The following is a 13,155-nucleotide window of genomic DNA, read 5'->3' on the forward strand; positions in this document are numbered from 1 at the left end:
CTGAAAATGTTTTGAAAATTCGCCCCGCTGCTCGCCGGATAAAATCGGAATTCTTGCAGCGCAGCGCGTCCATCCATGATTCGTCCGGCTCGCTCCTCCGCTTCACCATGGCCACGAGACATCTGTGGTCGCCTTGCCGGCCTCCCCACGACACGCGGCCACTGCGTGGGCCAGAACGGTGCCCGCCTGGACGACCACAGCACCCAGGCCGACGTTGAACACTCTGAACGGCTACGTATGCATAGTCACACCGTTAGTGTCAGTAGCATAACTCTCAACCACTTATCAGTGCCCTACCTTATTACAGACCAACTCAGACCTTACTGATCACCCCGTGGCCCTTATAAATCTCAACGTTCATCCTATACATTATACTACACTATACACTACACGGCTGTCAACCCCTTATCGGCGCTCTGCCTTATTACAGACCAATTCAGACCTGGTCGATCACCCCGTGCCCCTTATAAATCTCAACGTTCATCCTATACATTATACTACACTATACACTACACAGCTGTCAACCCCTTATCAGTGCCCTACCTTATTACAGACCAATTCAGACCTTACTGATCACCCCGTGCCCCTTATAAATCGCAACGTTAATCCTACAAAGTCCCATCACAAGGAAGAAACACAAACAAATCGACACGGATTTGTATTGTTGTTTGCCCATATTGAAACGGCTGTATGCCCGTACGGGCCTGGGAACTCACTTTGCCTGCGCAAAGACCACGACGGGGTAAACGCGTGATGGGCTTCTACAGCTCCGCAATAGTCGAGTGTGAATAGTCGCCTAATAGTCGCTATTGGCTATCAGAGGTTCTCCCCAACAACCAGTCAAACAACGTGTGGGCGGTCATCTTGGGTAGGGGGGTGTGTGGTGGCTTCTCCCTTACCAAGATGGCAACCCCCCTCCCACCACGAGTCACGTGGTGTTGATATTTTGTGGGTGTTTTTTAATTGGTCAGCTCCATTGCACGTGACATTGAACTTTATTTCATAGCCCGGATTAAGGCCCATGGTAAATAGCATAGAGTAGATAAGGCGCTGCTGCGTTTTAGACTATACCAAGCATAGCCCGGAAGAGGGGGAGGGGGATGAAAAGCATCAAAACTCAAGACGCCCTGAATAAATGTAGCGAATTTGTTTGATGTTTAATTATTTCATCCATAGCGACAAGAAGCAAGAGGGGCTCGCTAGCGTTAGTGAAAGGTGGGGTTTGCTGTGTACCCTCCTAAATTAAAACAATTTAAGTTCGCCGGTGGCATTCACCCCTCCCTCGCCCGCTGCTCGCGTTGGTTTCGCCCACAACCCTCTCCCTCCACCACCAAACTGTCGCGTTTTGGCGGGAGAAGGCGGCTGTGTGTTCTGAGGAGACTAACAACCAGCACCACCATCACCACAACATCTATAATCATAAGTATAACTACTACTATAATAGCAATAACATCTACAATCGTAACTATAACACTAATAATAACATCAACAACTTACAACAGCAATAATATAAACAATTACAATAGTAATAAAAACATGAACTGCTATAATAACTAATACTGTAATATCAACAACTACTACGACTATAATAAAACAAAAACGTGAACGAGAGCGAGCGACACAACGGGCGCGGTGAGTGAGAGAGTGGAGCCGACCTCTCGCCCTCACAGCCTGAGGCCCACAAAGACGCGCGGGCTCTGTCAGCCTCACGCAGTCCGTCAGGGAGACTACACGGGGAGACATTTGTGTTGTGTCTGTCTGTGTGTGTGTCTGTGTGTGTCTGTGTATGTGTCTGTGTGTGTGTGTCTCTGTGTGTGTGTCTCTGTGTGTGTATCTCTGTGTGTGTGTTGTGTGTGTCTGTCTCTATGTGTGTGTCTGTGTGTGTGTCTCTGTGTGTGTCTGTCAGCCTCACGCAGCCCGTCAGGGAGACTACACGGGGAGACATTTGTGTTGTGTCTGTGTCTCTGTGTGTCTGTGTGTGTCTGTGTATGTGTCTGTGTGTGTCTGTGTGTGTGTCTCTGTGTGTGTCTCTGTGTGTGTGTTGTGTGTCTCTGTGTGTGTGTCTCTGTGTCTGTGTGTCTCTGTGTGTGTGTGTCTCTGTGTGTCTCTGTGTGTGTGTCTGTGTGTGTGTCTCTGTGTGTGTGTCTCTGTGTGTGTAAGCCTCACGCAGCCCGTCAGGGAGACTACACGGGGAGACATTTGTGTTGTGTTTGTGTGTCTGTGTGTGTCTCTTGTGCCGGGGGGCCAGGCGTCTATGACGTCTCCTGGCCAAACCCCAATTGGCGGAGCCAGGAGATTGAATACCTACCCTCGGGGCTACTCCAGAAACAACGAAAAGCCACTACGGGTGGCCACGTGGAATGTTCGAACGCTCACTGCAGAGGAGAGGCTGCCACTCCTCTGTCGGGAGCTGGACCGGTACCGCCTGGATCTATGCGGCATTCAGGAGGTCCGGTGGACCGGCTCTGGCTCCTGCCACCATGAGGGGTGGACAGTCCTCTACTCGGGGCAGCAGACTGCCAAACAACAGGGTGTGGGTCTTCTTTTGAACAAAAGAATGAAGGGGGCGTGGGAGCGTGGCGGTGAGGTGTGGGAAGCTGTAAGCCCCAGGCTACTTTGGGCTCGCCTTCCCATCAACCGGAGGTGAGGAATGGTGGTCGTGGTTACTTATGCCCCCACCGAAGATGAACATCCGTGGAGGGATGCAGGCAAAGCCGATGAGTCAGATGCCTTCTATGACCTCCTGTCACAGGTGCTGGCTAAAGTGGCCCCTCGGGATAGAGTCATCATGTTGGGTGACTTCAATGCCCGAGTTGGTCATGATACTGGCACCTGGTCTGGAGTGATTGGAGGGCATGGCCCAGATCAGCTCAATAACAACGGTAGGAGGCTGCTAGATTTTTGTGCAGCCCATGGGCTTGTAATTACCAACACGCTGTTCCGGCATCGGCGCATCCACACAACATCATGGATGCATGCCGGGTCCAAGCAAGAACATTTGCTGGACTACATAGTGACGGACCAGCGAATGCGAGCCCATGTCCTTGACACCAGGACCTACCGTGGAGCTGATCTGCCCTCTGACCATCGACTAGTCATCTGTAAGATGCGCCTGCCATTCTTCCACTCCGGTGGTGGGTGTACACCCAGGACCCCATTCCAACCTAAAGTGGCCTGGTCTCAGTTATCTGATGAAAGTTGCAAGCGAGAATTTTTCATCGCTTGCGGCTGGGATTGGCATCGTCCCCGACTCCTCCTGATGTCGAGGGTAAATGGGCGAGGTTTAGGACTGTGACTCATGCAGCTGCAATGGCTGCTTTGGGTACGTGGTCCAGACCTCCCCAGACACCCTGGATGACAGAGGAGTTGTTCAGGATGGTTGAGAAAAAGCGACAGGCCCACTGTCATCGGCTACAGAATCCCACATCAGAGAATGAGGCTTACCGCAGCCTTCGCTCGGAGGTTCGGAGAGCCGTGAGGCGCTGCAAGGATGGGTGGTGGTCGCGGGTTGCTGAGGAGATGGAGTCTGCCTCAGTGGCCCGTGATCACAAATCTCTATTTAACTCCATCCAAAAAGTAACCTGCAGTGCCACACCTATTACCATCATTAGGGGAAAAAACGGTGATCCAATTTCCGACCCCCAGGAACAGGTTCGCAGATTTGCTGAGCATTTCTGTGAGGTCCTGGGGGAGGGAAAATCCCTCAGCCAGGAAAACATCGTGGCACAAAGTGAGGATGACCCTGCTGAGGCTGCGGTGCCTCAAATATTGGATGAAGTCACCCCCTGTGAGTGGCTGGCTGAGGTGCCATCTGTTGAGGAAGTATTGAAGGCGATCCGGAGTCTGAGACCAGGAAAGGCAGCGGGCAGAGATGATCTCCCAAGCGAAATGCTGAGGGAGGGTGGCGTTTGTGCACAGACTGCCCTATATGACATCATAACAACAGTCTGGACCACTGGACGGGTTCCGCAGGATTGGAAGGATGCCCTGGTGGTCCCCCTTTTTAAGAAGGGGGACCGCACAGACTGTAACAACTACAGGGGCATCTCACTCCTCAGTGTGCCGGGAAAGGTCCTGGCATGGATTATTCAGCATCGCCTTGCCAGGCACGCTGAGGAGAGGCTTGCGGAGCCCCAATGCGGTTTCAGGATAGGGCGGTCCTGCACAGATGCCATATTTTCTGTCCGTCTGCTACAGCAGAGGTGTAGGGAATTCCAACAAGACCTACATCTCTGCTTTATTGACCTGGTCAAGGCCTATGATACCATCAGTAGGCCTGGGCTCTGGGTCGTTCTTCGTGCTTTTGGAGTACCTAACCCTCTGCTCACGATCATTAAGGACCTTCATGATGGTGAGCGGGCCCAGGTAAAACTACGTGGCCGGGAGTCAGAGCCATTCCCTGTATACCTTGGGGTGCGACAGGGATGTCCTCTGGCTCCCACATTATTTAACATCTATTTTGACCACGTAGTTCGTGAAGCCTTCAATAGCTGTACCGGGGGAATCTCCATATGGTACAGATATAATGGGAGGCTGATCGATGCCCGGGTGCGGTCAAGGGATGGCTCCCTATTGCTCAACCACGTTATGTATGCTGATGATTTGGTAATAGCTGCTCAGTCAGAGGAGGAGTTGGAGACGCTGCTGCTGAGACTGGAGCATGCCACTAAGAGGTGGGGCCTTACCATCAACCCCACCAAAACTAAGCACCTGCCTGGGTATTTTGTACCATCGGACACTCCACCCCCACAACTCCCGATCGGTGATGGGGCAGTTCTGGAGAGAGTGGAGAGTTCCCCATACCTGGGCAGTGTGCTTATGACTGACTCCAGTTTAACAGCAGAGGTCTCACTCCGAATCAGTTGAGCGGCAATATCTTTTCATCGGTTGCGTAACTCTGTGTGGAAGCTACCTGGTCTGTCGCTCCGCACTAAGCTTCAGGTCTTCTCGGCCACGGTCATTCCCTCCCTTCTCTACGCTTGCGAAACGTGGACCCCCCTAATGGAACATCTTCGCCGGTTAGAAACATTTAGGCTGGCCTGCCTACAATCCATCCTGGGTTTAACCAGACTGGATTGTGTGAGGAGCTCACAAATTCTTGAAAGATCTGGGCAAGGTCCCATCGGTGAGCTCCTCCGGCGGGCAAGGCTGCGATGTCTGGGTCATGTAGCCCGCATGCCCATCCACCGCATGCTGAAACAGCTTTTGTTCGGTCGGATTGAGGGGGCAAAGCGGGCGCGGCACGGGCTAGAGAAGAGATGGAGTGATGTGGTACAGGAGGACGTGGAGCTGAGTGGACTTGCCGATGACTGGTACCAGCGGTGTCAAGATCGGCCTCTGTGGAGGAGGCTCGTGAAGGATGCTACTGGGCAGTTGGAGGTAGTCGCCCTCCAACAACAACGGAGGGCAGAGGAGCGATGCTCACAACAACGAGCGGAGCGCCGGGTGGCTAAAGCACAGCAGGTTGGCACAGTAGGGGGCACAGTTGGTGCATCAGCCAGTCATCTCAGTCAGTCGACCCGTGGCACCTGGGTCTGCCCCGTGACCTCCTGCCAGGGGGCGTTCGACACGTCACGTGGCATCAGGGTGCAAATAGCCTGGCACAAGCGTCGTGGTGACGTCACCGCCACTTAGTGGCGAATGGCGGTTGTTGTTGTTGTGTGTGTTGTGTGTGTGTCTCTGTGTGTGTGTGTCTCTGTGTTTTTGTGTGTGTTGTGTGTGTGTGTGTCTCTGTGTGTGTGTGTCTCTGTGTGTGTGTGTCTCTGTGTTTTTGTGTGTGTTGTGTGTGTGTGTGTCTCTGTGTGTGTGTGTCTCTGTGTGTCACTGTGTCTGTGTGTCTGTGTGTCTCTGTGTGTGTCTCTGTGTGTGTCTGTGTGTGTGTGTGTCTGTGTGTCTGTCTCTGTGTGTGTGTGTCTCTGTGTGTGTGTGTCTCTGTGTGTACACCACCAGCAGGTGGCACGTGTCCACAGCAGGTGGCACGTGTCCACAGCAGGTGTCACGTGTCCACAGCAGGTGGTGTCACGTGTCCACAGCGCGTGTCTCACCCAGGCCCTCCTGCTGCTCCGCGTGGCCACCAGGAAAGCGGTGGCCGCCTCGTCCGTGGGCCTCGGAGTCGGCGGAGGTCGGAGTCGCCTCATCGAATCGCGACGGTCGATTCGTGACGGTCGACAATCGACGCGCGCAGGACGTAGAATCTCTTCGGCGATTGGTTGATTTCTCATCAAGCAGGATTCGACGGGGAGTAATCGCGCCGACTTTAGATGTCGAGGAATCGATGCGGCGATTGGCTTGCGACGGCAAGCGTCAGCTCAGCGCATTTCCCGGCAAAACCAAAACCACGAAACCACGTGGTCTGGGTACAGTGAGTCCAGTCCGGGGTACAGAGAGTCCAGTCCAGGGCATATCGAGTCCAGTCCGTGTACAGTGAGTCCAGTCCGTGTACAGTGAGTCCAGTCCGGGTACAGTGAGTCCATCACAGACACAGTGAGTCCATCACAGACACAGTGAGTCCTGTCGGGGTACAGTGAGTCCATCACAGACACAGTGAGTCCAGTCCGGGCACAGTGAGTCCAGTCCGGGCACAGTGAGTCCAGTCTGGGTACAGTGAGTCCATCACAGACACAGTGAGTCCATCACAGACACAGTGAGTCCAGTCCGGGCACAGTGAGTCCAGTCCGGGCACAGTGAGTCCAGTCTGGGTACAGTGAGTCCATCAGAGACACAGTGAGTCCATCACAGACAGTGAGTACAGTCCGGGAATAATGAGTCCAGTCCGTGCACAGTGAGTCCATCACAGACACAGTGAGTCCAGTCCGGGCACAGTGAGTACAGTCCGTGCACAGTGATTATCCGTCGGTATTTAAAATCCGGCGCATTCACACGCCCCACGACGCCGTCGGATTATCATTATCGATGATCGACCGCACGTCTACGTTGAACTTCTTTTGCACCGTACGTAGCCAACCGCGATAATCGGAGGTACGGGGGTGGGGGGAAGGACAAACAAGCTAGACACAGCAGAAGCACTTCTAAAGAAATGATACTCTTTGGTTCTATTCGGTAAAGTCACGTAGGTAAAAAATAAAACAAAAATCACGACGTTTCGGCCACAACACAAGCGGCCTTCATCAGGTGAAGGGACCAGGCTGTCTCGAAGACTACGCTGGAGTGAAAGTCTTCGAGACAGGCTGGTCCCTTCACCTGATGAAGGCCACTTGTGTTGTGGCCGAAACGTCGTGATTTTTGTTGTTTTATTTTTTACCTACGTGACTTTACCGAATAGAACCAAAGAGTATGGATCCTTGCAGTCACGAAAGCTTCAAATCTAGAACTAGAGAAACGAGTTTGTCAATCGAGACGAATTAACAAGTGGCATAGCTCCGGTGGCTTCCTGACGTCGGAAGGGAAGAGCGTTCCAGACGGCCGCAGAAGCGCAGTCCGGAGCGCGTCGCTTGCCGTCGTCATCTGGAAGTCGTGACTCGAATACCGCAAAAGCATTGCCGCCAGTTTTAATACGAAACGCGCCGAGGTTGTTATTTTGATTTAAAGCTTTCGTGACTGCATTAATTCATATTCTTGGCTCTTTCGGTAAAGTCACGTTGAAGGGAATGAAATGGTCGTGGTTTTTTTGTTTGCCTTTTAAGGGACGGCGTGACCCACCGTCAACTTTGAGCCGAACGAGCCGACTGACGAGAGGTCCCATTTGCCTTTCCCAAATCACGTCCCGTGACCATGAATGTCCCTCGCACTGCGAGACGCCGCCTGAACCACCGGGCGGGAGAAGACCTGTTCCCCGCCGGGCACGCCTGCACTTCGGACGGCCTCCTCGGCGGCGGCGGGCCGCTGACTTTGCCGGCGGCGGGGGAACAGGCTCGCCAGGGCCGAGCGCGGCGCCCGAAGGACGTTAACGGCACCGTGTCCGGAGAACAGGCGGCGGCGGAGGCGGCGGCGGCGGCGGCGGCGGCGGCGGCGCGTGGAGCCCGGCCGGAACGAGGCGCCGGCGTCGTCGTTGGCCGCGAGTACCCCGAGGGAGCCGCCGCCGCCGCCGGTGCCGCGCGAGATGACTCCACGGGGTCCCCTCGCGAGTCGGAGAGGCGCGCGGGCGGCGTGGGCGTCGAGGAGCTGGCGACGGGGGCGAGGCGCTCGCGGGGCGAGGAGGACGCGGCCGCCTTGAGGCGGGACGGCGGAGGGAGGAGGAAGGACGACGCCGACGCGGCGCGGGTTCGCGGGCCGAAGCCCGCGCCAAGCGCGTCGGAAGCGGCCGGGGGCGAGCCGAGGGCTCGCTGCGAGTGCCTGCAGAACGACCTGAAGGTGGGTTTGGCCGCTCGGCAGGAGGCGGACGGGCGGGCGACGCGCTGCCGGAAGCTCGAGCGTGAGGTGCAGCAGCTTGAGAAGTCGCTTGGAGCCCTGCAGGAGGTGAGAGGAAGCACGGTAACGTCATCTATCGTGTTGCTCTCTCCTCGCCCGATGTGTTTTGACGGAACTGAATGGTCTAAGTAGGATGTGTGACTGAATATGCCCATAATGCGCCCGATTTTGTCATATCTGAGAAGCTAAGCGGGTTGAGTGTGGATTGTGCCAAGGACTCACGGCGGGGCTGCTCGCTGCATCCCACGTCCATGCTCCTCGCCTTCAGAAAGTCTCGTTGACCATTCTTGCGAAGTATGGTCAAATAACCCCGCACGAACTCCGTGGCGTGGACAGGGCCTCATCCATCCAGTAGATTGACGAAGCGCTTTGCGTGCATTTCCTTTCCGTAAAAAACTAAAATTTAAATTCTGCCTGTTACCAAATCACACTAAATGTACCTGATCTCATCGGATTTCAGAGGCTAAGCAGGGGCGAACGCGGTTAGTACTTGAATTCTAAAACCTTTAGCGGTTCAGAATATGGTGGTGTTTAGTGTGACACTTTTGTACTTGTGGGGTTTCTCTGCGTGCTGTCATTTTTGTTTCCCCACACGGAGCCCAAACACTTGTTGGTGTCGGCAAAGAAGAATTGCAAAGCGGCACGCTCCAGAAAAAGTCTCCAGACTCAGTGTGGGGGGCTTTGTTGAGCGCTATTTCACGCACGTAATTAACATCGTGGTATCCGGGGACTCCTCTACTTACAAACATTCTACTTACGAACTTTCAGCGATAAGAACAAACCCCTGTCCGTATGTCCAGTCGGCCTGTTCGGACCGAGATTCGTAAGTTCAACCTCCCAAGTTGGCATCTACATCTACAGGAGATTACACAACTTGTAAACCCATTCCCCGTGTTGAGTGTACACGCCGTACAACACGTTGGGAATCGACAGGAGTAATGTTGGACTTTTGAACAAATCGACTTACGAACAGACCTCGGGAATCTAACTCGTGTGTAAGTAGAAGAGGCCCTGTAGACTGAAGTAAGGTTAAATATGGGAAAATAATTTTATATATAAGTATGTTGAACGTCTTTTGCGCCGTACGTAGGCAACCGTGCGAATCAGAATATAAAACATACTTAGTGAAGGTTAGTATCTCAAAGCATCAACATAGATAGGTTGGTTTGCAAACGTTAATGCTTGGGGAATTTTCGCGTTAATCTGCTCACAACTGTAACGCAAGGTTGCTTGCTTGTGAATGTTGTGAGTGTAACCCAGGTTGTTTGCTTGTGAAGGTTGTGAGTGTAACGCGGGTTGTGTTTGCTTGTGAAGGTTGTGAGTGTAACGCAGGTTGTGTTTGCTTGTGAAGGTTGTGAGTGTAGTGCAGGTTGTGTTTGCTTGTGAAGGTTGTGAGTGTAACTCAGATTGTGTTTGCTTGTGAAGGTTGTGAGTGTAGTGCAGGTTGTGTTTGCTTGTGAAGGTTGTGAGTGTAACGCAGGTTGTGTTTGCTAGTGAAGGTTGTGAGTGTAACGCAGGTTGTGTTTGCTTGTGAAGGTTGTGAGTGTAACGCAGGTTGTGTTTGCTTGTGAAGGTTGTGAGTGTAACGCGGGTTGTGTTTGCTTGTGAAGGTTGTGAGTGTAACGCGGGTTGTGTTTGCTTGTGAAGGTTGTGAGTGTAACGCAGGTTGTGTTTGCTTGTGAAGGTTGTGAGTGTAACGCGGGTTGTGTTTGCTTGTGAAGGTTGTGAGTGTAACGCAGGTTGTGTTTGCTTGTGAAGGTTGTGAGTGTGACGCAGGTTGTGTTTGCTTGTGAAGGTTGCGAGTGTAACGCGGGTTGTGTTTGCTTGTGAAGGTTGTGAGTGTAATGCGGGTTGTGTTTGCTTGTGAAGGTTGTGAGTGTAACGCGGGTTATGTTTGCTTGTGAAGGTTGTGAGTGTAACGCAGGTTGTGTTTGCTTGTGAAGGTTGTGAGTGTAACGCGGGTTGTGTTTGCTTGTGAAGGTTGTGAGTGTAACGCAGGTTGTGTTTGCTTGTGAAGGTTGTGAGTGTGACGCAGGTTGTGTTTGCTTGTGAAGGTTGCGAGTGTAACGCGGGTTGTGTTTGCTTGTGAAGGTTGTGAGTGTAACGCAGGTTGTGTTTGCTTGTGAAGGTTGTGAGTGTAGTGCAGGTTGTGTTTTGCTAGTGAAGGTTGTGAGTGTAACGCAGGTTGTGTTTGCTTGTGAAGGTTGTGAGTGTAACGCAGGTTGTGTTTGCTTGTGAAGGTTGTGAGTGTAGTGCAGGTTGTGTTTGCTTGTGAAGGTTGTGAGTGTAACGCGGGTTGTGTTTGCTTGTGAAGGTTGTGAGTGTAACGCAGGTTGTGTTTGCTTGTGAAGGTTGCGAGTGTAACGCAGGTTGTGTTTGCTTGTGAAGGTTGTGAGTGTAACCCAGGTTGTTAGCTTGTGAAGGTTGTGAGTGTAACGCAGGTTGTGTTTGCTTGTGAAGGTTGTGAGTGTAACCCAGGTTGTTTGCTTGTGAAGGTTGAGATTGTAACGCAGGTTGTGTTTGCTTGTGAAGGTTGTGAGTGCAACCCAGCTCCAGGCGTCACGGTGCCGCAGGGACCTTCACTTGGCGTGGCTGCGGCAGCGGCAGCAGCTGAGGGCGCTGGAACAGGAAGTGAAGTCTCAGGAGTCTTTGCTGAAGGAGGAGGCCCTGCACGGGAAGATGGGGCTGCGCTACAAATGCGCGCTGGCTGAACTGCAGGCCGGACTCTGGTGGACGCGCGACGAGCTGCAGAGGGAGCGGCAGGCGTCCATGGAGTTGCTTCGACGGCACTTTGTCAACCTGCGGGCTTCCCGGGGTCGATGACTGCGTGGAGATTGTCCGTTGGTAACGTTGTAAGTAAGCGCACGTTAACGTGAAGACGTGTCCCTCGGTCACAGGTAAGTCAGCGGTTCCGGTCGCGTCACGTGGACAGGTTGGTAAAACGCAATGTTTAATTTTAACAGGGCTTATCGTTGTAATAATCTCAAACGAGTGTTGGCGGAGCTCACAAATTGTCGTGAAACGCCCCGTTGCGGTGGCACGGCATTGTGGTGTCGTGCGATGTTGGTGCGGTGTTGTGTAATGGTGTCGGGCGGTGTGCTTCGTGGTGTGGGTACAGTCTGATAGGGTTTCGGTGTGACGGTGTACCGCATAGAGTTGGGTATTTAGATGACCCCGGAATGTGCCCCATCTCGCAAGTGAAGCAGGCCTCGGCCTGGATCTTGGGCAGACGTCCACCACACATGGGCGTGCTATAGGCTGTTGGGCTGACCTTGTGGGTGGCAGTGTAGCAATAACCATTGTTGCACTCTACTCAAACACCTAGCAGTGTATTTCTTACCCGTGTAGTCAATTTTTCAAAGGTAATTTTTTAAATATTTCAACCACTTTATTTCAGAAAAAGACGTTAACAGGAGACCCAAGCGTGCCACTTTTCCCATGATTCCCCATTACGACTCGTTCCACACTCTGCCTCCCCTTAACCTCCATTAGCCCATTCTATTTCAAGCAGCAGCAACAGCAGAAATGATGCAATTCAAGAAACGACGCATTCAGAGATGAGAACGAGCGCATGTTTGGTTTTGTAGCGAGCGAGATGATGAAACTCGAGCTACAGTTAAATTGTCGATTTAAAGCTTTCGTGACTGCAAGGATAATAAATTGATAAAATAACACAAGAATATTCTCACGACGTTTCGGCCACAACACAAGCGGCCTTCATCAGGTGAAGGGACGAGACTGTCTGGAGGACAGTGCTGGAGCGAACACGTGTTCGCTCCAGCGCTGTCCTCGTGTTCACTGCAGCGCTGTCCTCCAGACAGTCTCGTCCCTTCACCTGATGAAGGCCGCTTGTGTTGTGGCCAAAACGTCGTTATTTTATTTTATCAATGTATTATTTTATTCTCATTCTACGTGGTGGTGACTTTACCGAAAGGACCAAAGAAGATCGAGCAGCTACGGTTGTTACTTTCAGGTGGCGGCGTCAAACCCCCCCCCCCCCCCCCCGACGGGTGACATTCACTTCTTGTTGAGACGGTGGGAACTCGCCACCTCTTGCTCATTGTGTCCCACCCCTTCCCGTCCCGCTGTTGGCGATGGAGACATCGGCATGCTTGCACAACGAGGAGAAAGGAAGATTGTCCAACACTATGAGACCTCCTTTGCCAGTAACAAGATATAATAATAGGTTTTACCCATTTAACTGGCACAAAAAACTGACACCTTTATTCAAGGCATCATGTCTGCAATAACCACAACACAAGCAGTCAAAATGCAAACAAAAAAGACAACTCTGATAATAATATTCACTGTCCTTGAATTTGATTGGTCCACACCCGAGACGGCTTTCTTTAGAGCCTAGTCTCCACTGGTGTTGTACAGCTTTTGGCGTCTTCTGGTCCAACATCAGTGGAGACTAGGCTCTAAGAAAAGCCGTCTCAGGTGTGGACCAATCAAATTCAAGGACAGTGCCAATATTATTATCAGAGTTGTCTTTTTGTTTGCATTTTGACTGCTTGTGTTGTGGTTATTGCAGACATGATGCCTTGTATAAAGGTGTCAGTTTTTTGTGCCAGTTAAAAGGGTAAAACCTATTACTATTGTCCAACACGCGCACCGGGGCCAGTTACGGCTTGCAGCTACGTCCTGAGGGTGTTAGTCATGGACCTGCTGTGTCAGGTGGGATGTGTGAACAATAGAATATTGTTAGACCACTACTACTACTTGTGGGTTCTTTCAGTCACCTTAAAGGGAAATAATACAATAATAAAAATACAACTTTATAAAATA

At 52.2% G+C, this 13,155-nt stretch overlaps 1 protein-coding gene across 1 annotated transcript; it reads left to right on the top strand.

The window, feature by feature from the left end:
* Nucleotides 1–1,355: 1,355 nt before the first annotated feature.
* On the top strand, nt 1,356–11,190 carry LOC142908957 (uncharacterized). Its single transcript, XM_076059639.1, has 3 exons — nt 1,356–1,632; nt 7,644–8,415; nt 10,900–11,190. The coding sequence occupies exons 2-3, from the start codon at nt 7,732–7,734 to the stop codon at nt 11,188–11,190; spliced, it is 975 nt and encodes a 324-aa protein (XP_075915754.1). The 5' UTR covers nt 1,356–1,632; nt 7,644–7,731.
* The last annotated feature ends 1,965 nt before the right edge of the window (nt 11,191–13,155 follow it).

The sequence above is a fragment of the Petromyzon marinus genome, unplaced genomic scaffold (genome assembly GCF_048934315.1).
Source record: "Petromyzon marinus isolate PM22_M1 ecotype Great Lakes invasive population unplaced genomic scaffold, UKy_Petmar_22M1.pri1.0 PM_G_Scaffold_11, whole genome shotgun sequence".
NCBI lineage: Eukaryota > Metazoa > Chordata > Hyperoartia > Petromyzontiformes > Petromyzontidae > Petromyzon > Petromyzon marinus.